The 24,920-nt window shown below is 45.8% G+C and overlaps 1 protein-coding gene across 3 annotated transcripts in view; it reads right to left on the reverse strand.

Annotated features, from left to right (window-relative positions):
* Window positions 1-24,920, reverse strand: part of LOC132573753 (disintegrin and metalloproteinase domain-containing protein 9-like) — a 56,795-nt gene that overhangs the window by 13,048 nt on the left and 18,827 nt on the right. For all 3 annotated transcript variants that reach the window (XM_060241468.1, XM_060241469.1, XM_060241470.1), the window contains 3 exons: window positions 22,526-22,615; window positions 19,427-19,622; window positions 12,782-12,887 (listed from right to left, as the gene is read on the reverse strand). In XM_060241468.1, coding sequence (XP_060097451.1) covers window positions 12,782-12,887; window positions 19,427-19,622; window positions 22,526-22,615 — 392 coding nt within the window. The remainder of the gene's footprint in view (window positions 1-12,781; window positions 12,888-19,426; window positions 19,623-22,525; window positions 22,616-24,920) is intronic.

Consider the following 24,920-nt stretch of genomic DNA (forward strand, 5'->3'; position numbering starts at 1 on the left):
ATGGAGATTTATGCCGCTTTGAAGGACAAGCTGGAAAGGCAAACCACAAGGATGAGGTCTCCGGTCCACCCTGAGAAGCGGCTCGCGGTAGCGCTGTGGTACCTCGCTACCGGAAGCGCCTATCGGGAAGTCGGTGCGCAGTTCGGGATCGGCGTTACCACCGTCCATGGGATTGTGATGGAGATCTGCGAAGCCATCGAGAAACGTTTGTTCTCAAAGGTCGTGTGCCTCGGTGACGACATCGGAACGGTGTGTATTTTTTTTTTCTTTTCCCTAGTTTTGCGTTATAACGTAACATCGATATATCTGACCCTGATGTGATTCTCTATTGCTAATACAGTGGAAGTTGAAATATCCCTGATCCATTGTGCTCCATTTCTCTACAGATTATGGACGGTTTCGGTAAGCTCGGTATGCCGCATACGGTGGCTGCTCTGGATGGATCGCACATCCCGATACGGGCGCCTGGGGGCAAATCGGAGGAGTTCTGCAACCGGAAGATGTTCTGCTCCATGATCCTCCAAGGCACGGTTGATCACACAGGACGCTTCGTGGATGCAGAGTTCGGCCACAGCGGAAAGACCAACGATGCCTTTGTTCTCGCGAACAGCCATCTCTGCTCTGGCAATGATGCAGGGCTCTGGGTTCCGGGGAACCCCACGGTGACTTTGGGAAATGTAACCATACCTGCGCTTGTATTGGGCGACGGAGCATACCCCCTTAGACCGTGGCTGATGACCCCGTACAGGACACCCGTCGGGCCCGTGCAGAAGCACTTTAACAAGAAACACGCCAGGGCCAGGAACGTGGTGGAGCGTGCTTTCGGGAGGCTTAAGGCTCGCTGGCGTGTCCTGCTAACGCGAATGAACGCGCAGTACCGGAGTATTTTCTCCATCGTGACCGCATCTGTGACTCTGCACAATATTTGTGAGGGAAAGGGACATGCGGTCAACCTGGACATTCCAGATAAGGAGATAACACTCCTCCCAGACCAAGAAGAACCAGACTTCAGGGTTATAAACAGGAGGCAGTTAGAGAGTGGGAGGGCTGTGCGGGATGCTGTCGCAGAATATATTTATCAAAGGAGATGATTCTTCGGCTTTCCGTCCCCCATGGCTCTCGCTGCCGCTGCCCTTGAATGAAAGACTGCTTTTCCGGTGCTGCGAAGTTACGCTGTTTCAACCGTTATATGTATAATCGCCTTAACGTTATACCTGCGTTTGTTTATACTGCTTCCCGTTTCAGCGAATAAAGCTTTGGGCATTATAAACTGCATAGTGTTCATTTACTTTGGTTGCGGTTGGGGGGGGGGGCAATATTTCGGTGCACCGGTGGTCCTACACGTGCTCCTGGGCTGGCTCTGTTTTTGCCTTGCCGATCATAAAATGCCTTCCCCATGATTGGATGGATGAATTTTGATTTTGCACTTTCTGGCAGCGACCCCTTCCTTCTTTATTACTGCTTTATGGCAGTACAGTACAATTTCCCCACCCACCCTCACCCTTCTAGTTTCTGATATGCCTTACTGGTGGGATGTGTGCCAGGGGGAGGCACCAGGTCTGTGCACAGACTACCACCCACACCCACCCATCCCAGTTCTGATAAGCCCTGCTGGTGTAAAACCATTCTTATCAGGAACTACTTGGATACTAAATAAATAAATCACTTAAAATGTTCTATGCCTTTTTTGTGCTTTGTTTATATTTTCATTCACCCACCCTCACCCTTCTAGTTTCTGATATGCCTTACTGGTGGGATGTGTGCCAGGGGGAGGCACCAGGTCTGTGCACAGACTACCACCCACACCCACCCATCCCAGTTCTGATAAGCCCTGCTGGTGTAAAACCATTCTTATCAGGAACTATTTGGATACTAAATAAATAAATTACTTAAAATGTTCTATGGCTTTTTTGTGCTTTGTTTATATTTTCATTATTATTGTTTGTATTTTAATTTGCTGTTGAACATTCTAGCTACTGGGAAATTTTTTTATAAATATGTTAAATCAAATAAAATTTGTAGTTGTATGTATTTATTTACATTATACTTATATCCTGCCCATTCCATACAGACTCGAGGCAGCTAACAGCATAACATAGGCAGTAAAGAGGCAATATTAAAAGAGTTGAACAATCAGATGCACAACAATGGCGCTACTTCAGGCAGTTCATATAATATCTTCTTTCTCACACGCACAGATCATGGGCAGTTTGTTATAAAAGCGCTATTGATCCAGGTGTGGTTGCAGCCCTCCCCTATTAGATGTAATATGCAATCCTACAACCATAAAGGAGAAGGCTCAAGAAATTTACATTTTCTTATGCTATTGCTAAGAAAAGAGCTGTAATGCATGGTGTTTCTGCGGATCCCCCCACCAGCCACCCTCCCCTGTTATGATATTACTGGTCCAATAAGTGGCACTGCAGATTCCAGTGCATTTCTCACAGCTGCTGTGTGCTTTCATTCACATGAGTCTAATTACTTTTTTCTTTTCTATATCCAACCGCAGTCGACAACCGTCCAGGAGGCGCGGTAGAGCAGCCAGGCCCACCCCTGGTGGAAGAGGATGATGAGGGCCCTCAGCTGGTTGGCCTGAGGGAATAAGGTGCATTGCCTGACAAAGCAGGGGTGGGGGTGCTGGGAGGGGTGGGGGTGTTGGGGAATAAAGTTTCATTCTCTTAAATGTGTTGTTTGTTCAAATAAATTATTGTTACTTTTGAAACCTTAAGGTGTCGTTTTCCTTTACCTAGACACTGAACAGGGAGAAGTGCAAACATAACTTTAATAAAAGTGCGTAAACATCAGAGGAACAAAGCAATAGCTAGGAGCACACTGCCTGTGCAGGCATAAACACTGAAATAACATCATAAATGACATCATGCACAGCATGTGAACAATGAAATAACATCATATAAACAGGTATAACCAATGAAAAAACATCATGAATAACAACATGCACAACATGTAAACAATGCCTGCAACTCACACCTTCCCTTGATGGGCATTGGTTCTGGTACCCATGAATGGGACATTGCTGGAAAACAGCAACATAAGAAGCATCTGTCATAGACAGCAGTGCACCTTAGGGGCAGCCTAACAATAATCCAATGGAGTTATCATCAGATGTTCCAAAGGGAGTGCTTTCAGGGCTCAAAATACATCCTCTGCTTCCCTGTGCAGGATCGTTTCTTGCCCCTACGTGAGGCCGCAACACTGCCACTGGAGCAGGGTGCAGGAGCCAGGACGCTCTGACTTTCAGGGACAGACGGTAGGGTCTGAGTATCAGGCACAGACGTGGGGTTGTGACTCTCAGGCACAGAGAGGAGTGGCTGACTTTCAGGCATAGATTCCTCTGCCAAAACTGGGTACTCCATATCTGACGGCAGAGTGCCCCGATTATAGCTGCAGTCACAATCCAGGTGCAGCTGCCTACGTGTGACGGATGGTGTAGATGCTGCATATGGTGGCGATGTTGCAGTGGCTGGTATCTCACCCACCCTTCCCTGTCCCCGACCTTCCCTAAAAATTTGGGCAATGCTGCCTAGCATATCAACCGCTGCCTTCATAACATCCACAGTCTCCCTTGTTGCCTTTTCAAAAGCCTCCCTGTTCTGTGTATCACGCTCCCCCTGCACTGAGAACCTGCGTTCTTCAGCTTCAAGCATACGGTCCAACCGCTCCATTGTGTCTTCGTGATCCCGACGGGTTTGAATCATCATCTCCTTAGCCACATTATTAAGCAAGGCAACCCTTCGCTGACGTTGAGCTTCGTTCTGCGCACTCTCTTCCTTTCTTTGCTGTGCTGATGACACCGGCAGATGATCTCCTGAAGCATCTGAAAGAAGAAGGATGGAAGGAGTACATTACCTGGAGAACTCTGGCAGTGCACCCATTGTTTCAGCTATGTTACAAGCTGCACTACTGTGCTGCAGGCATTGGCACCGCTGCTGCAGTTTACGCAGAAATCCCCGAAACATACCTCCTTCCTCTGTTTCCTGCTCCGAGAGGACAGCATCCCCAGATTCTCCGGTTTGAATACTGCACCCTTCTCCCTCCTCAAAGCAACCTGAAATTGATACAACACTCATTCCTTAACGTGCAAAGTGCTGAAAAGCCCTGCCTACCGTAAAGTTCTTCACTATAACATGTGTTCAGGAGCAGCATCAGTGTCAGCAATTGTAAGCTGGGCAGTAATTCCGAGTCCCACTGAAAGCTTTCACATTCAACAGAAGACTAATCAGAGGCACTTACCCCCCGGCAAGGACTCCTCTGCTGGTTGTTGAGCACTAAATTCCTGGCTCTGTTCCTGCTCCTGCGACGCATCGCTTGTGGTCAGGATGATTGAGCCTATAGGAATGCAGGAAAATCAGCAGTGTTAACGCAGAAGGCACAGAAGTATTGCGAGTCTAATAAGTGCACAGTACAGTGAGGCAAGCATCCACGTCTCCCTTCATCTAGGGGAAGTTCCATTAAGGTTTCCCCCATGCCTCCCAATCACCGGCGAACCCACAGCGACCCACATATATACTGAGGAATCCTCTGCGTGGGTTTCCTTAGGGGCGAGAACGGAACCCCATACACAGAAAAGTACAGGGCTCAGGGGCACTGCATCGCCCTGATACTCACCTGGAGGTGACACAGTGGTGTGCGTGCGGAGATCATCGGCGTTGATTGTTTGGAGGTCAGCGGAAACGATGTTATCTGATCCCAGAAGCGGCAAGTTTTCCTTGTTTGCCTTGTAATACTTCGCCGTCCAGCTTCTCCTCATGTCGGGGGGACGCGCGGACTTATCATCCTTAAGGATGCGGTGCAGCACGTCAAAGTGAGCGCAGTAAACTGGGGATACTCCAGTCTTTGCATTGTGGCTAACGCATCTCCTGTAGTCCGCGCGCAAGCCCTTGGTCTTCGTTCGGCACTCAAGCGCCGACCTCTTGTGTCCCATGGCATGCATGGCCTTAGATATAGCCTCGTAGACATAGGTGTTTTTGCGGTTAGAGGCCAGCGCATTCTGGATCTTATCCTCAACCCAAATGGACAACAAGGCTTCTGTTTCTGCCTCCCGCCAAGAAACTCCACGAGCCCCCATTGCCCTGCCGCTGGACGCCATTGCACGGAGCTGCTGTGCGGTGGAGGCAGTAAGCTGATCAATGCCGGCCAGCCAAATCTGTCCCTTCTTCCTCCCAGTGTCCTGTTCGGCTCATACAAGCTGTGACGATAGCTGCCACTCGCCTCATGATTGGCCACTAGCATTTGCAGCCTCCAAGCATTGGCTAATTGACAGTGATGTGGGCGATTCCCTGATCCTCATTCAGCGGTCGCAATTCTCGCGAGACCCTCGCCACAACACCCATGAATTTCTCGCGAGACCAAACATGCTATCAACCATAATGTATCGACCATAATGTATAATGTATACTGGAGAAGGGGGGGGGAACTATTCCAGGAGGGGTTTTTTTTTTCCCCCTTGTTAATTTCGAAATATCGCTACTACGCAAAACTGTTAAGTTTTAAAAAAAAAAGATGGATTTCCAACAGCAAACTCCGCTTAGTGGTTCCGGAGTAGATACTTCCACCCAGTAATGCTACATATTTCTTATCATTATGCCTGCGTTTACTTAGGCTGCTTCCCGTTACAGCGAATAAAGTTTTGAGCATTATAAACTGCACCGCGTTCATTTACTTTGGTGGTGGTTGTGGGGGGGGGTAGTTTTTTGGTGCACCATGGGTTTCTGACACGTGTTTCTGGCCTGGGTCTGTTTTTGCCTTGTCAATCAGGATATGCCTTCCACATGATTGGATAAATCAAATCAGAAAGGGAAGGCTGCTATTTCGCAACATCGAAAGAGCGTTAGTTCGAAATGGCAGCCAGGGGAAGGAGAGGGACGTTCTGGCAGCGGGAGGAGGTGCTGGCTATGCTCGCTATTGTTGAGAGGAGCGGGCACGCGGCCGATGTAATGTCCAGCACCCACCTCAACACAAGCCACATCTATGCGGCGATAGCCCGGAGGCTGCAGCGGAGGGGGTTTGACCGGACTGCCGCGCAGTGCCGGTCAAAAATCAAACGCCTCCGCTGCAGCTTCATGGCTAGCCTTGAAGCTTGGGGCGGTATCCCCAGGGCGTCAGGCAGGACGCCTTACCATGACGCCATGGTGCGTCTTTGGGAGTTGGCGGGGCGGCCCCGTTGGGAGGACCGTCATCATGATTGTGAGTAACACCACACACACACACAACACAAAAACGCCACACACACCCCTCCCTTCTTTATTACTGCCTTATTACTGTAATGTGGGGTGGCCATGGGTGGTCACAGAAACCTCCTTAAGTGGATCAAACACCCAAACCTTCCTATGCTCTGCTGAGCATTCCTGGTGGAATAGGGGGGTGGGGGCTTCGGTGATCACAGAAACCTCCTTAAGTGGATCAAACACCCAAACCTTCCTATGCTCTGCTGAGCATTCCTGGTGGAATGGGGGGTGGGGGGCATTGGTGATCACAGAAACCTCCTTAAGTGGATCAAACACCCAAACCTTCCTATGCTCTGCTGAGCATTCCTGGTGGAATAGGGGGGTGGGGGCTTCGGTGATCACAGAAACCTCCTTAAGTGGATCAAACACCCAAACCTTCCTATGCTCTGCTGAGCATTCCTGGTGGAATAGGGGGGTGGGGGCTTCGGTGATCACAGAAACCTCCTTAAGTGGATCAAACACCCAAACCTTCCTATGCTCTGCTGAGCATTCCTGGTGGAATGGGGGGTGGGGGGCATTGGTGATCACAGAAACCTCCTTAAGTGGATCAAACACCCAAACCTTCCTATGCTCTGCTGAGCATTCCTGGTGGAATGGGGGGGGGGGGGGCATGGGTGATCACAGAAACCTCCTTAAGTGGATCCAACACCCCGCCCCCACCCCATTCTATTTCCTGATGTGCCGTCCTGATCCAGTACATATTACCTGCAGGTTACAGTGCATTTTTCACATATGATGTGTGCTTTCATTCACACCACTTGCATGTATGAGTTTCATTGTTTGGTTTTTTTCTAGTTGACACCTGTCCACGAGGCGCGGCTGAGCGGCCAGGCCCACCATCGGAGGGAGAGGAGGACCAGGGTGCGGAGGAGCAAGAAGGTACATTACCTGACAAAGCGGCCGCCTCTTGGTTACTGCGCAGTAAACGCATCAATAAGCCATGTGCGCAGGGGGTTCAAGATAATAACATAATGATTACTTTTGCAAATCTTAGGCGGTGTGAGCCCAGCAGCCCAGCAGGCCGGAGGCGCTGAGGAGGCGGGAGGCGCTGAGGAGGCGGGAGGCGCTGAGGAGGCCGGTGAGTTCGCTGAGCTGAGCCGCAGATAGAAATCAATAGGCATGGCATGCAAGTTTCTAATAAATATGATGTTGCAGCCCTTGTTAGCCGCCCTGTCAGATGAGTACAGGAGTGCACTAACTACCTGTCTCTAGGGCCACGAGGCGAGGCAGAGCGGCCAGGCTCAGCCTTGGGGGGAGAGGAGGATGAGCAGCAGGGTACTGAGGAGCAAGAAGGTACATTACCTGACAAAGCAGCCACCTCTGGGTTACTGCACATTAGAGGCATTAAAAAGCGATGTGCGCAGGGCGTTCAGAAAAAAAAATTAATGATTACTTTTGCAAATCTTAGGCGGTGTGAGCCCAGAAGTCCCGCGGGAGGAGGGCGGTGATCCGGCCAGAGAGGCAGGTGGGTTTGCTGAGCTGCCTCTCAGGGCACTGCGAACTAATGTTGCTATACAATGGACACATGCCTATACAATGCACACATGCTATGTGTGCATTGTATGTGCTATACAATGCACACATGCCTATAATTTTCTAACGTGCATGCATGGTGTGCTTGCATTTCAGTGGTGGAGGAGCCGGTGCAGCAAGCACAGGTTACCGTTGCCCGTCTCGAGGCCCTGATTAGCCGGATCGAGGCCATCGAGCGGCGCACATCAGCGCCAGAAATGGAGGCCCTCACCCAACGGGTCGAGGCCCTCGAACGGCGGCCAGCAGCGGCGGAGATTGAGTCCCTGACCCAAAGAATCGAGGCCCTCGAGCGGCGCCCAGCACCGGAGGCACCGCTGGAGGCCATCGCCCGGCTGGAGGCCCTCTGCCGCTCAGCGTGTGAGTGCTCACTATTTTGCAGGATGGGTGGTTCTTGTGAGTGATGGACTGCTGTGCGTACATTACTGAGGGCGTTGCACTTACTTGCTTCTTTTCTAAATTCCAGTGAGCGCCTTCACACGCCGGATCGACGCCCTGGAGCGGCATGTCCGGAGGCAGGAGCGGCCCAGGGGTGGGGGGTTGGAGGAATGAAGTTGTATATATGTTTAAAGTTGTATATAAGTTTGTCATTTGTAATAAATCATTGTTAATCTTGAAACCTTAAGATATCGTTTTTCTTTACCTAAACACCGAGCTGGGACCTTTGCAAAACATAACTTTATTATAACATCATCAATAACAACATGCACAACATGTAATCAATGAAATAACATCATCTTGCCCCTACGGGAAGCCGCAACACTGCCACTTGAGCAGGGTGCAGGAGACAGCAGGCTCTGCCAAAACCGGGCAAGCTATATCTGAAGGCAGTGGCCCATGAGTTTCGCTGCAGTCACATTTTAGGTGAAGCTGCCAATTTATTTATAAATTGGTTTCCCAATGTATTTTGGGTGGGTTCAAGGAGAAGCTGATATCTTGGCTTGTGAAGGGTTCAAATGGTTTACATTCAGACTTTATTAGGGATCTTCTTGAAAGACAGGTGGCCTCCCTGATTAAAGCAAAAGTCACTTATGTGTGGAAAAAGGACTTGGCAAGTGAAGCAACTATAGCAAGTGCAGAAAAAGAATTCGGGGGAAGGGAGGAAGAAAAAGCCTTATCCAAAACCCACTATGCCTTATTTCGTACTGAGCCCTATGGTTCCAAGCTAATAGACTTTTAAAAAACACGATATTTAATTTCTAAAGGACATCCGTGCAGTTCAAAAAATCAGGACTTCTGACACATTCTGAGGATTTCCGCCACACACACACTTTTTAGGTTTCCACCCTGATCTGGGCAGCTCAGGCTAGCCTGATGTTCCATCTCAGAAGCTAAGCAGGGCTCAGCCCTAGTTAGTGTTTGGATGGGAGACCAGCAAGGAATACCAGGGTGGTGACACAGGCAGGCAAGGGGAAACTACCTATGAATGGCTCTTCCCTTGAAAACCCTAATGGGTCACCATTTCAGCAGTCGAATCAGCTGCCTAGGTGGTGAACTCCCTCACACTAGCAGTCTTTAGCACCTGACAAACACTTATCTTAGGCCAGAGGTGACAAAGTCATTTGGAATGAGGGCTGGATCTGACACAAATATCACTTCGTCAGGCCAGGCCATTGTGCCATAAAATACCAGAGATACTAGAGGAGCCCCGTGGCACAAAGTGGTAAAGCTGTAGTACTGCAGTCCAAGCTCTCTGATCACGACCTGAGTTGGAGATGCTGCATATGGAGGAGATGTTGCAGTGGCTGGTGCCTCACCCACCCTTCCCTGTGCCCGACCTTCCCTAAAAATTTGGGCAATGCTGCCTCGCATATCAACAGCTGCCCTCATAACATCCACAGTCTACCTTGAGGCCTGCTCGAAATTCTTTACCAAGCCTGTGTCACGCTCTCCCCGCAAAGTGAACCAGCGTTCTTCAGAAGCCAGCATTCGGTCAAAGCACTCCATCGCATCTTCATGATCCAGACGGCTTTCCAGGTCCTCCCCTCTGGATAAAGCACCCTTCTTCCTCCTCAAAGTCACCTGGAATTGAAATTGACACCACACTCATCCCTCTCCATGGCTAGTGCCGCAAAGCCCATGCTTACCTTAAAAATCTGTGCTATAACATGTCTTCAGGGGCAGTTCTGCTCATACATGAAGCAGGAAACGCAGGGTCAATGGCTCAGCAATTGTAAGCTGGGCAATGCATCTAAGTTCCACTGAAAGCTTTCACATTCCACATAAGACTTATCAGAAGCACTGCAGGCCGCACTTACCCCGAAATGACTCCTCGCCTGGATGTCCATCAGTAAAAACCTGGCTGTGTTCCTGTTCCTGCAACGCACTGCTTGGGTTCACGCCGCTTGAACCTATAGCAATGCAGAGAAATCAACAGTACCACGCAAGCGGGGGGGGGGGGGGAGGGAGGCAGAAGGCGGAGGAGTGTCGCGGGTATAATAAGTGCCAAACACCAACGTCTCCCTTCATCTAGGGGCGGTTTCATTAAGGTTTTCCCCATGGCTCCCTATCACCGGCCAACCACTTACGTTTTGTAGTTTCGTTGGTACGAAGTATCGCTATTGCGATAAAAGATAAAAGTCAAGCTTCTCTTAAACGGACCTGCTGTGCGGTGGCGGGAGTAAGATGCTCAATGGCGGCCAGCAATATCTGTCCCTTCTTCCTCCCAGTGTTCTGTTCGGCTCCTGCAAATTGTGACGACAGCTGCTTCTCGCCTCATGATTGGCCACTAGCATCGGCAGCATGATGTGGGCGATTCCCTGATTCTAGCTCCGCAGCTGCAATTCTCGCGAGACCCAACACCCTCAACTATAATGTATCGTCCGCAATTCTCGCGAGACCCTCGCCATAGCACCCATCAGAGTCTCGCAAACCTAACACCCTACCAATAATAATGCATATTATCAATAATCACGTATCCGCCGAAATGTGTTATTTGTAACGCAACTACGAAGTAACGAAACATCACTCGTAATGACCGGTTTAGTGAAGTAAGAAAAAAATAAAAAAACATTAATGCATCCACTGTTGAAATGGTGTAACAGCGGAGAGACAGCGCAACATTGCAAAAAAAAACTGCAAACGAGGCTATTCCGGGAGGGGTTGTTATTTCGTAATATCGCTATTACGCAAAACTGAGATGCTTTTTTTAAAAAAAAAATGGACGCGCCGGCACTTCGGGGAAGCGCCGCGAAAGGGTGATGATTGGCCAAGAGGGTGGATGGGGTGGGAGGACGGAAAAGGGGGAGGGTGACGCCCACAAAGCAGTCGATCCGGCGTGGATGGATTTCCCACAGCAAACTCCGCTGAGTGGATCCGGAGTGGATCCGGAGCTTTTCGGAAACTCCGGCAACATGCTGGAAAACATACTCCGGCGTAAAATCCCTGTAGCGCCGGAGCAAACCGCAGCGCCGGAGCAGCATGTGGGAAATCCAAGAGAAGATCCGGAGGTAAATGGGGCGCTACGACGGAGCAAACGCTAGTGGGAAAACGGCCTATGAGGGACCATAAAATACCCTGCTGGTTCTGGATGTAAGCTTCAGGAGAAAGATGCTCATCACTATGTAGTCATTAATCTTCTGTGAAAGTGGCAGGATGTTTTTCTCCAGGCTAATTGGTTCAAATGATTTAATTGTATAGATACTACTTGTTCATGGCAGTTTTATTGATATGGGTTAAATAATGATCTATTAGAATGACTTTTGACTTAAAACATTCAACTTTTTAAAACAAATCACTAAAATCTTATTTATTTACTTATTTCTATCCCACCACACTCACAAGCAGGCTCAGGGTGGGTCACAACAAAAATATAAACAATAAAACCAGATCATAAAACCAAAGGCAATTAAATCCAATTATTAAGAAACAGATGGCAAGCCAGTAAAAATCCATACTTGCATTGAAGAGCAGATAGGCACAGACATAATAATAGTCCCGTTACTGTTGATGGAAACCATTGCCCTATACAACATCAGGAGAATATGAGGGCAGTTTGGACAGGGGGGGGCAAAGTGTGTGGTCACTTGGTGGTTAGCTGAAAGCCTGGTGGAACAGCTCCATTTTACAGGCCCTATGCAACTGTAATAAGTTCCACAGGGTCCTTATTTCAATTGAGAGCATATTTCACCAGGCTGGGGCCAGGGTGAAGAAAGCTCCGGCCCTAGTCAAGGCCAGGCAGACATCTTTTGGGCAAGAGACTGCCAGTAAATGTAGCTCTGTCAAGCATATAGCTCCACAGGGCAGAAATTGGGAGAGGCGGTCCCACAGATATGTTGGTCCCTGGCCACATAGGGCTCTGAAGGTTAACACCAACACCTTGGACTGGATCTGGTACTTAATGGGTAGCCAGTGCAATTGGCATAGCACTGGATGAATGTGCACTTGCACAGACATCACAGTCAAGGGACACCGCTGCATTTTGCAAGTATTGGAGTTTCCGGATCAGATTCAAGGGCAGCCCTGCATAAAGCGAGTTACATTAGTCTAAGCTGGAAGTGACCATTGCATGGATCACTGTAGCCAAGTCTTGGTGGGGAGAGGTAAAGAACTTGTTGCCAAACCAGGCAGAGGTGGTAGAAGGCTGATTTGGCAACATTGGTGATTTGGACCTCCACATCCAATATCACTTTGAAACTTCTCACCCTTTGTGCTGGCACTAATGATGCCCCATGAAGGCCTGGTAGCTGAATTCCCAGATCTGTCCTGTTGCTCAGGAACATGACCTTCATCATGGATGGATTCAATTTCAGCTGGCTCTGCAGTAGCCAACCAATCATGGTCTCCAATGCCTTGTATAAAATATCCAGGGCATTGTAGGGCCGTCCATCCATCAACAGATACAGCTGGGTGTCATCCGCATACTGATGACAACCCAGCCCAAACTCCCAGATTAGTTGGACAAGGGGGCACACGCAGTAAACTTAATTTAGCTCCCAAATGAGATATTATTGAAACACAAACACACTCTTAATGTAAGAACAGAGTAAAAACAATGGCTCTCTTACACCTGGGTGCATTTAACAAAATTTGATCTTGACATTCCACAATTGCCAAATCTGTCTCCTTTAGCATTGGCGATTTCAAAACAAATATCTGGTCCTTTTTTTGCTCCTATAAAAACAACACAGAATATATTTGTAAAAAATAATGATCTTTCTCGGTGTGAGCACTTTTCTATGTGGAATTTTTTTGCCATGAAGGACCACCTACTCCCATACATTTATTAAAACATATCTCCTGTAAAGAGTAGGATTACGAGAAGCTCAAGGCAATTTACATTAACATAACCCATTCTGGAATATGAACAAGCACACAATCTTTTACATTTTAAAACAAATTAAAAACAAGATTTATATGTAAAGAAATACAAAAACTAGGCAAATCAAACCAAGCATTGTAGCTTAACATCACAGTGCAGTCTTTCTGAAAAAAACACACACTATCTTCTAGTTTTCTGACAGACAGCAATTTGCATAAATAGGGAGTTGTCCAAAAAGACCGCCACAACCACGTTTAACTTTAAAAGGGGTAAATACACTGAGATGAGGAGGCATGTGAGGAGGAAACTGAAAGGAAAGGTACATACGGTCAAAACCCTCGGGGAAGCTTGGATGCTATTTAAAACTATAATCCTAGAAGCTCAGATAAAATACATACCACAAGTTAGGAAAGGCACAAACAGGCATAAGAAAAGGCCTGCATGGTTAACAAACAAAGTAATGGAAGCTGTAAAAGGTAAGAAGAACTCCTTTAAGCGGTGGAAAACCAGTCCAAGTGAGATTAGTAAAAGGGAACACAGGCTGTGGCAAATCAAATGCAAGACTGTGATCAGGCAGGCAAAAAGGGACTATGAGGAGCATATTGCAAAAAACATAAAGACCAACAATAAAACTTTCTTCAAATATATTAGAAGTAGGAAACCAGCCAGGGAGGCAGTGGGGCCCTTGGATGACCATGGGGTAAAAGGATTACTGAAGGAGGATAGGGAAATGGCTGAGAAGCTAAATGAATTTTTTGCCTCCGTCTTCACTGTGGAAGACGAGAACTTTTTGCCCTCCCCAGAACCACTAATTTTGGAAGGGGTGTTGAAAGACCTGAGTCAGATTGAGGTGACAAAAGAGGAGGTCCTACAACTGATAGACAAATTAAAAACTAATAAGTCACCGGGTCCGGATGGCATACATCCGAGAGTTCTGAAAGAACTCAAAGTTGAACTTGTGGATCTTCTAACAAAAATCTGTAATCTTTCATTGAAATCTGCCTCCGTTCCTGAGGACTGGAAGGTAGCAAATGTCACCCCCATCTTTAAAAAGGGTTCCAGAGGAGATCCGGGAAATTACAGGCCAGTCAGTCTGACTTCAATACCGGGAAAGTTGGTAGAAACCATTATCAAGGACAGAATGAGTAGGCACATTGATGAACACGGGTTATTGAGGAAGACTCAGCATGGGTTCTGCAAGGGAAGATCTTGCCTCACTAACCTGTTACATTTCTTTGAGGGGGTGAACAAACATGTGGACAAAGGCGACCCGATAGATGTTGTTTACCTTGACTTCCAGAAAGCTTTTGATAAAGTTCCTCATCAAAGGCTCCTTAGAAAACTTGAGAGTCATGGAGTAAAAGGACAGGTCCTCTTGTGGATCAAAAACTGGCTTAGTAATAGGAAGCAGAAAGTCAGTATAAATGGGCAGTCTTCGCAGTGGAGGACAGTAAGCAGTGGGGTGCCGCAGGGCTCGGTACTGGGTCCCATGCTCTTTAACTTGTTCATAAATGATTTAGAGTTGGGAGTGAGCAGTGAAGTGGCCAAGTTTGCGGATGACACTAAATTGTTCAGGGTGGTGAGAACCAGAGAGGATTGTGAGGAACTCCAAAGAGATCTGTTGAGGCTGGGTGAGTGGGCGTCAACGTGGCAGATGCGGTTCAATGTGGCCAAGTGCAAAGTAATGCACATTGGGGCCAAGAATCCCAGCTACAAATACAAGTTGATGGGGTGTGAACTGGCAGAGACTGACCAAGAGAGAGATCTTGGGGTCGTGGTAGATAACTCACTGAAAATGTCAAGACAGTGTGCGTCTGCAATAAAAAAGGCCAACGCCATGCTGGGAATTATTAGGAAGGGAATTGAAAACAAATCAGCCAGTATCATAATGCCCCTGTATAAATCGATGGTGCGGTCTCATTTGGAGTACTGTGTGCAGTTCTGGTCGCCTCACCTCAAAAAGGATATTATAGCATTGGAGAAAGTCCAGAGAAGGGCAACTAGAATGATTAAAGGGCTGGAGCACTTTCCCTATGAAGAAAGGTTGAAACGCTTGGGACTCTTTAGCTTGGAGAAACGTCGACTGCGGGGTGACATGATAGAGGTTTACAAGATAATGCATGGGATGGAGAAAGTAGAGAAAGAAGTACTTTTCTCCCTTTCTCACAATACAAGAACTCGTGGGCATTCGATGAAATTGCTGAGCAGAAAGGTTAAAACGGATAAAAGGAAGTACTTCTTCACCCAAAGGGTGATTAACATGTGGAATTCACTGCCACAGGAGGTGGTGGCGGCCACAAGTATAGCCACCTTCAAGAAGGGTTTAGATAAATATACGGAGCACAGGTCCATCAGTGGCTATTAGCCACAGTGTATGTGTGTATATAAAATTTTTTGCCACTTGTGACACAGAGTGTTGGACTTGATGGGCCGTTGGCCTGATCCAACATGGCTTCTCTTATGTTCTTAAGGCTGCCAGAGCAACCAGGCTGAAAAAGATCAGCTGTACAGCCTCACCCTCCTCTGTGCCTGAGGACCTGAAGGAACTTTTTGTCTGGGGTAAAGGACTGGGGCTCACTTTGTCCATGTCAAGTGAGATAATTCACTTTGGGTTGTGCCTTGCAGGGATAAGATGGATTTACGTACGTATGTATTTATCAGAAAATAAACAAATAAGGTTATTTTCTGACATCTTCTGGAAAGTCTAGAACATGGGAGTTTTAATATAGAAAAAGCCCATGAATTAGATGAATAGCACTGCGATCACAAGGCTTGCAACCACAGTAGGAGACTCAAATGACGTAATGGCATTAATTCCAGCACAAAAGTGTGTGCCAACATCACTTCCAGTTTAACCATGGAGTTTTGAGCATTGCTGGCAACACAATGGGAATGACATTATATTGCCAATGATGCCAGTGATTGTTCCCCCATTTAACAGTGGCTGGAAAGACCTGTGGGGAGCAGTAGGTTTCAGGTTCCCAGCAGAAATACAGTGACCCTAGAATAGGCGTGTGTGCTCTAATCTGATTTGGCTACCGATCTTGTTAAGCCCAAATAAAACCTAATGTTAATTGGCTTTTATTCAGGCTCAGCTTCACTTGCCAAAGCAGCATGAGTTCACCCCCTTCTAGGTGAACTCATGCTGCTTCTGGGTTCCTCGAGCAGCAGTGGCCCAACTCAGAGGGAAGGTATCTAAAAAGACTGTGGTGTCTTTAAACACCTTCCCTACCCTTCCCTTGCTGAGGTGTACCATGGCTGCAGCATGACACAGGGAGGGAAGGTATGGAGCCCAAAAAAAATTCAGCAATACCAATTATTTCCCAATTTCCCAGGAATATTAGTATATACAGACATTTTGGGGGTTTGGTATACCCAAACCTGAAAAATACTGATTTATTTTGTGCACACCCTACCTTAGAATGGAGGCAGCTCTTAGAGATGGTACAGTCTCCAGAGAACACAGTTATCACACAAGGCTATTCAAGGAGAAACAAGGATCTCAACACACGAAGGGATTTAAAGATAAGAACCAGAACTGAGCTCAGAAACAAATATAGTGAGGCCAGTGAAGTTGTTTAAGAACTGGTGTAGTAGATTCAAAGCAGTTAGCTCTAATCAAAAGACTAATGGCTGTATTTTGGATCAACTGAAGTTTCCAAGTTTTTAACAGCAGCTTCATTGCAGTATTCAAAGGTGGAGGTTGCCTGCCTGCCTGCCAGCCTAAGATCATCAGTAGGGAACTTGCTTTTGTTCTGCCACTCTCTGAAATAAAGTGAGAACTGCAAGAGAGACAGTGGATTCTCTGTTGTTCTGCCCCATATGTGGAACTACCTCCCTCATCTGTTTGCCTAGGAGTCACTCTGTTGAATTTAAGGCACCACATAAAGACATTTTTAGTTTCCTAGACTGTTTGTAAGTGGTTAAAGTGTTTGAGTTCATGCACATGTGCATGTTTCCTTCCTTGACTTCTGACTGATTTATTGATTGCTTGTATAATTTTATATTGTTTTTAATGAACCTCTGCTATGAATCACAGATGCAATGCAAGACTGTGATCAGGCAGGCAAAAAGGGACTATGAGGAGCATATTGCAGAAAACATAAAGACCAACACAAAATTTCTTCAAATATATTAGAAACAGGAAACCAGCCAGGGAGGCAGTGGGGCCCTTGGATGACCGAGGGGTCAAAGGATTACTGAAGGAGGATAGGAAAATGGCTGAGAAGGTGAATGCATTTTTTGCCTCCGTCTTCACTGTGGAAGATGAGAAGTGTTTGCCCGTTCCAGAACCACTAATTTTGGAAGGGGTGTTGAAAGACCTGAGTCAGATCTGGCAGGGAAGCTTGCATCTGGGTGAAAGACCCAGAACCAGCATGCTTGTTGCACTTGGCCAGCTCTCCCCGCGTTGTTTGGGGGCACGGCTGGAGAGTTGGCATCTGTAGATTGTGTGTTCTGTGGCAGGGAAACTGGCATCTGGGTGAGAGACCCAGAACCAGCATGCTTGATGTGCTTGGCCAGCTCTCCCCACGTTGTTTGGGGCAGGGCTGGAGAGCTGGCATCTGGGCATCAGACCTTGAGCAGATTGTGTTTTGTGTGGCAGTGACGTTGGCAACTGGGTTTATATTGGTTCCAGGCCAGCAGGGTTCATAGAGTAGATAGATGGATGTAGTGAATTTGGGTCCTATAGAGATTCTCTGGTGTGAAGTTAGGTTTGGCTTTGGGTGCCCCAGGAATTGGACCCCCTGGCCCAATCTTTTTGTGACTTGGGGGTTTTAAGGGGAGAGTCCCCTGCAGGTTCCCTGCAGTTTTGGGGAAACTTCCTCAAACCTCCTGCCCCACAGTAGCCTCTAATTATGCCCTATGTTGCCATTGATTTCTATGGCCCATAGGGTATAATGGTGGGATGGGGCACCCTCTTTGGGTGCACCTGGAATGGGACCCCCTGGCCCAATCTTTTTGGGACTTGGGGGGTTTGCAGGGGAGAGTCCCCTGCAAATTTGGGGGCTCTCCCTCAAACCTCCTCCCCTCCAGGCGGCTTCCAATATACCCTATTTTGCCACTGATTTCAATGGCCATAGGGTATAATGGGGCCATATATTTGGAAATACCCGTACATCTACCGTATATATGGCTATTCCGAGTACCGATATTCAGAAATATACGGTATTCCGAATATTTTGGCCCCATATATTTCCGAATCCGATTATTTCCGATTTTTTTTTTTTTGCACACCCCCAGTGAGAACCAGAGTGGATTGTGAGGCACTCCAAAAGGATCTGTTGAGGCTGGGTGAGTGGGCGTCAACATGGCAGATGAGGTTCAATGTAGCCAAGTGCAAAGTAATGCACATTGGGGCCAAGAATCCCAGCTACAAATACAAGTTGATGGGGTGTGAACTGGCAGAGACTGACCAAGAGAGAGATCTTGGGGTCGTGGTAGATAACTCACTGAAAATGTCGACAGTGTGCGATTGCAATAAAAAAGGCCATCGCCATGCTGGGAATTATTAGGAAGAGAACCGAAAACAAATCAGCCAGTATCATATCGAAAACAAATCAGCCAGTATCGAAATATAAATAATGCCCCTGTATAAATCAATGGTGCGGTCTCATTTGGAACACTGTGTACAATTCTGGTCACTGCACCTCAAAAAGGATATTATAGCATTGGAGAAAGTCCAGAAAAGGGCAACTAGAATGATTAAAGCTTTGGAACACTTTCCCTATGAAGAAAGGTTAAAATGCTCGGGGCTCTTTAGCTTGGAGAAACGTCGACTGCGGGGTGACATGATAGAGGTTTACAAGATTATGCATGGGATGGAGAAAGTAGAGAAAGAGGTACTTTTCTCCCTTTCTCACAATACAAGAACTCGTGGGCATTCAATGAAATTGCTGAGCAGTCAGGTTAAAACGGATAAAAGGAAGTACTTCTTCACCCAAAGGATGATTAACATGTGGAATTCACTGCCACAGGAGGTGGTGGCAGCTGCAAGCATAGCCGACTTCAAGAGGGGATTGGATAAAAATATGGAGCAGAGATCCATCAGTGGCTATTAGCCAAAGTGTGTTTGTGTGTATGTGTGTGTGTGTGTGTGTGTGTGTATATATATATATATATATATATATATATATATATATATATATATATATATATATATATATATATATATATAGGCCACTGTGTGACACAGAGTGTTGGACTGGATGGGCCATTGGCCTGATCCAACATGGCTTCTCTTATGTTCTTACAGAGATTGTTTTAATTATAACTTTGTTACCTTTAATATGCACTGCTTTAAGATTTTTTTGAGAGGCAGTATAAAAATATTTGAAATAAGTAACTTGTATTTCAGCTGTGACACATTGCCCATAAATAATTCAAAACATACCTTTTCCAAAAAGGGATTCACACTGAGAATCGTAATCCTGACAAATTCCATTATAACAGTACTGTTTCATATTGTTACAAGGATAGCCATCCATGATAAATACATCTTCTGGGCAGTAGGCATAAGATCCATTGCAGTATTCAGGAAGATCACAACTGTTCATTTTTGGCCTGCACTGCATTCCTGCTACTTTAAACTAGAAAAAGAGGGAGGTTTTTTTACATTTATAAGCACAATAATGCTTTGATATTAATACACAAAATGTCATGGGAGGGGGAAAAAATGCCTGCAGCCACAGGTTTAGAAAGGAAAAGAAAGGGAGAATGTTGATGCCTGTTTTTAACTAATGGGCCCACTACTATGGCTGCCAGTTCCAAAACTGTAGGAGATGTCTGTGCCTTTATTAGCTACACTGAAGTAAAAACAGCAGGAAATAATGGGCTGGATACTTTTGGGGGTGTTTCACCAATAATGGGGGGGGGGGGGGGGTGTTTCACCAGTTTTCCCTTATGCTGTTCCTGGGAGTCCTCTACACTCCATGAGCAGCATTTTGGGGAGCTCTCTAGACTGCTTTGGCAGTGGGAGCAATATAAATAAAATGAAAAGTTCCGAGGACTCAGTAAAATTAAATCTAGAAACAACCTACACACCACCATCACTAATTCAATTCAGGTAGTTTATTTATTTATTTTATTCCATTTATATCTCGCCCTCCCCGCTGAGGTGGGTTCATAAAAACAAACAGTAGACCTGTACTAAAAATATAAAAGCAAGCAATCTATAAAACCAATAATAAAGAAGGAAGTAGCACAGAATTCTCTTAAGCCAAAGGATGCATGAAGGCTGGAAGCTCTCTGAGGAAGTTTCCATTTGGAAGACAGCAATGGGTGTGGGGAGGGGGGGGGGGGAGCTCAGGAAGAATCTAAGATCTAACATCCTTTCCCCCATGGAGACCAACCAGAATCCCTCCAAAAGCCTATATGCTGGCTACAGAGTCCAAAGTCTCCTCCACAGAACTGGTATTTGGGTTACACTGCATCCAGAAATTCCATTTAGCCATAGTAATCAATAGATCAATGGTTATACAGATTTTGTCTAATATCCTTTCAAAGCTATCTAAGGGCTTACAACACATTAGTAGACTCACTTTCCTGCAGCCATGCAGCATCTATGGGCAGTGGCATTTTAAAGGTCTTTGGCTCAGAACATGGTGCGGTGGGCGAGAGGACTGTCCCCTGTGAGAAGCGGTATCTGCCCCATTTTGAGGCTGTTCAAATTGAATCTGAATGCAACAATCTCTTTTAAGTCTCATTCTTCTCTATGTGTATATATGCTATATTTGAGTTCCACAGAACCTCAGAGACCAATAGGATTTTTTTGGGTATAAGCCTTCAAGAGTCAAATCTCCCTTTTTCAGATATTTGTGAGGCCTCTAAGGGGCTACCGGACTCAAATCTAGCTGTTCTACCACAGATCAACATGGCTACCCTCTGAAACTCTCTGTGTGTGTGTCTTATATATACATAATCCCTATGGAATTGGCCCAATCTGACTCTCCCATTGGCTGTGGTGTGCACTGCATCAACCATTGGCCCATCACACCTCACTTAAGTGCTTGAATTGGCTGACTCTGCTCCTCTTCCCCACCCACTGCTGGCCCCAGGACAGACAAGAACTGGGCCACTGGGTAACTACTAGGCAGTGGTTGTTGCTTAGCTACCAAGCATGCTTTTGTCAGGAAAAGCCAACCAATTTGGTTCTGTCAGTAAAAGGTGGGGGGAATAAGCTCTTTCTAGGCCTATTGAGGAAGAACTCACTGGGCCGAGTCCCAGGTTGGTAGGAAATTCGTGGAGATTTTGTAGTGAAGTCTATGGAAGCCAGAGTTTGGGGAGGGGAGAGGCCTCAGCTGAATATGTCATAGAGCCCACCCTCCAAAGCAGTTATTTTCTCCAAGGGGAGAGATCTGTTTTCTGGAGTTCAGTTGTGATACCAGGAGATCTTCAGGCTCCAAGTGGAGGTTGGTTACCCTAGGCCTGGCTGCTTGCTACTGTTCAGCAGCAGCCAACCAGCCATTTCCTCCTGGGGAACAATTATTGCCAATCTCCAGGTGAGGGCTGGAGTTCACCCAGATTTACAACTGCTCTCCAGATGGCAGAGATCAGCTCCCCTGGATAAAATAGTAAATACTGGTGTCTATAGTGAGCTATATGGAGCTATAGTGAGCTATATACTGGAGCTGGTATCTATAGTGAGCTATATGTAAAAACCACCGGAAGCAATGAAGCTTGTTTCTAAGAGACTGTGAGACTCCGTGTGGGGAAATGTCAAGTATTTCAATGTTCCTAAGTTCTGTTTTATTTTAGTTTGCATTAAAAGAACTCATTTATACATGTTTTATGTGATAGTTTCATTGCTTCCGGTGGTTGTTACATATAGCTCACCTCTGGAGAAAATGGCTGCTTTTCAGGGTGGACTCTGTGTCATTATATTCTGCTGAGATCAGTTCCCTCCTGCTTTGGTCCACACTGTGATTTCAGACCACTCACAGACTTTCAGCCTAACCTACCTGACAGGGTTGTTGTGCAGATCAAATGGGGGAGAGGAGAATATCGTTCCTCACTGCTTGCTCCCCACAGTGAAGAAAGACTGTACTTTTCCTTGGTAGAGGCTGCAGGGAGCGGTGAGGAGATGGAAAGCTGATCAATTCCCCTACAGAAAACAGCTGCCTTGGGTGGGTGCGAAGACAGCGAGGGGGGCACTTGCCCAGAACCTCTTTCTAGAGCCCGTTGTATTTTTCCCCACAATGGGCCTTATTCCTAGTGTGTGTGTGTGTGTGTGTGTGTGTGTGTATGTATGTGTGTGTATATATATATATATATATATATATATATATATATATATATATATACACACACACACAATGGGCAATGCATGCTTAGTTATTACTAAACCTATAGTGTGCTTATGCTTTTGAATTACGAAGAGCAAATTAGAAAAGAGGAAGTGCTCCAGAATGATAGAAAATTCACTTTAAGAATAAACTTTACATTCATGTGAAAGATGCTTATAAAATTTGTGGGGAAAGGATTTCAGGCCTACCTTACAATTGTCACAGCATAAACCTTCTGCACATTCTGACCCAGACTTTAGTTTGCAGGTTGCAGCATCACAGCAAGGACTGGTACACTCCTATTGCGAAAATTAGTTCAGTTAGCATGAACACAGGTCATAAATGATGCTGAAACAGAGAAAGCAAGAGGCAAAGCTTTACCAGTGCAGTCTCCACCCCGACCCACTAACTGCCAGACTTAACCCAAGTGATTTCTGAATATAAGATGTTCAGCATCCTTGAGGGAAACAGAAAAAGAACAGTAACTTTTACTTAGTCCCAGGGATAGGGGGATAAGGTAATTCAGAAAAGAGGATAGAAATTGGTGTAACATAGTCCTGCTGTGTTCATCACTCCTAAGGAGAACAGAGAGCAGTTAGCAGCCAAGTCTTCCCCATAAACTATACTCCAAGACACCACAGTGTCCTACCAAAGATCTTTTTTCAATCCACTTCTTTGGAGGCAAAATTCTATCTCTATCCCTTTACTATTTTTGCCTGTTCTCACTCCAAAGGCAAACTCTGAGTCTTTTGTAATCTCCAACTTATCAACAACAACAACAACAAAATTTTATTTATATCCCGCCCTCCCCGCCGGGGCAGGCTCAGGGCGGCTAACAACACAATTCAAGTTTAGCTATACAGATAGATAAAATTACAGTTAAACAACATGAACATTTAATTAAAAATCTGCTTAAGTTTTAAAATTAAATTAAATTAAATTAATAAAAGTGCTAATGCTATGTTTACTTTATGTTTGCTTTTATGATGGCGGTTTCCTTAGCAATTATCACTATAGAGATGCAAACCCTATTTCCAGCTTATCAAGCCCTATCTAACGAAAAACTGAGAGAATCTTTTTTCTCTCACTCCCCTATCCCATCTGGCTCCCCCAGCTCTTCAATGGATCCTGACTGGCTGCCAGCTGCTCTACTCACATTTTCAAATAGAAGGGACCGGTTTGTTGTTGTTTTGTCCACTTTTTTCCAGAAAGGGCAGGAAGTTTGCCTATCCATCACAACTGGCAATTACAATGCCAAACTGGCAAAAGCAACTGAAGTTAGAAAGCCTCTCCTGACTTTTGACTAAAATATTTTGAAATTTATCTCTGCCCATACTACTTGTTCAGTTAATCAAGGATTTTTAAAATCTGTACTTTTAACTGATATGGGTAGCTCTGCTCATTTGAGCAAAGCCTTCTGGGAGTGCTATTCTACAAATAGGAAAGATCAACAACTGCCTGTGCATGTACATTCTCTATTGTGGCTCCTACCTTATGGAATGGCCTGCCTGAGGTCAGGAAGGCTCCCATACTATCTAAATTGGAACAGGTCAGAACAGCATTTTTATAAAGAAGCAGGACAATATTATAACATAATATTAACATAATATTAACATAACAATATAAAAAGAATGGGACTGTATGCTATATCACTGTTTGCTGTATGCATTATCCTACTCAGTGCATTGTTTCTATCCTTAAGTAGCACCATTATACTGCAGTGTTTAACATATCGTGTCTAATACTCTACACTGTTTCAGACTGCTATAATTCTAATCTTTACATTGTTTATTAGTTGCCATATCCTATTGATTACATTGACTTAGACTATGTTAACTATCTTGAGGTTCACTAAGATAGGAATCAAGAAAGATTTAAAATGCCCCTGTCCCCTAGCAGTGGCCATCCTCCCATCCATGCCACTGGAAGCTTTTTCAGGTTTTCTAAATGATTGACAACTGAATAGCATTATAGTGTTCTACCATTATAACAATCTGTCAGGTTCTCTGTACTTCCTGTTTTCTGAAAGGTAAGTTTCTAGCTTCCATTCTTGCAGAAATATAAGAAGAAAGGCATATCTCTGCAAACATAAAAGGCTAGAGACTTCTATTTTGACTCAAAGATTGGGATTTGAAGAACCTGATAGACAGATTATGATGTTATAACACTATAATTTGATTCAATTACTGGTTTGGGGTTTTTTTAAAAAAAGGAAGCCCTCTGATAGTGGAAAGGACATGGCTGCTGCAGGAGACTGGGGCAGGGAAAATGGCACTAATGTGGGTACTTTCCCTTCCACATGTGTGTCACTCCAGCTTTGCCGCAATCTTTCCTAACAAATGGTTTGGGAACAAACATAGGAAAGAAGGAGAAAACTCGGGAAGTATACAGAAGCACCATGATACTATGTGGCGGGCGGGGGGAGCACCTTGCAATAGCATCCAAACCACAGCAAACAACCCACATGCAAGTAACCAGAGTAACTAGATGGTCTAGTAAAATACAATCCTTCATCCTTATTAATCCTCACCCATCAGCGTTGTTTATTTTGAGCCAACAGTGGACTGGAAATATCACTTGATGCTCCAAAAGGTCAAGCCAATA

This window comes from Heteronotia binoei, chromosome 6, assembly GCF_032191835.1.
Source record: "Heteronotia binoei isolate CCM8104 ecotype False Entrance Well chromosome 6, APGP_CSIRO_Hbin_v1, whole genome shotgun sequence".
Taxonomy (NCBI): domain Eukaryota; kingdom Metazoa; phylum Chordata; class Lepidosauria; order Squamata; family Gekkonidae; genus Heteronotia; species Heteronotia binoei.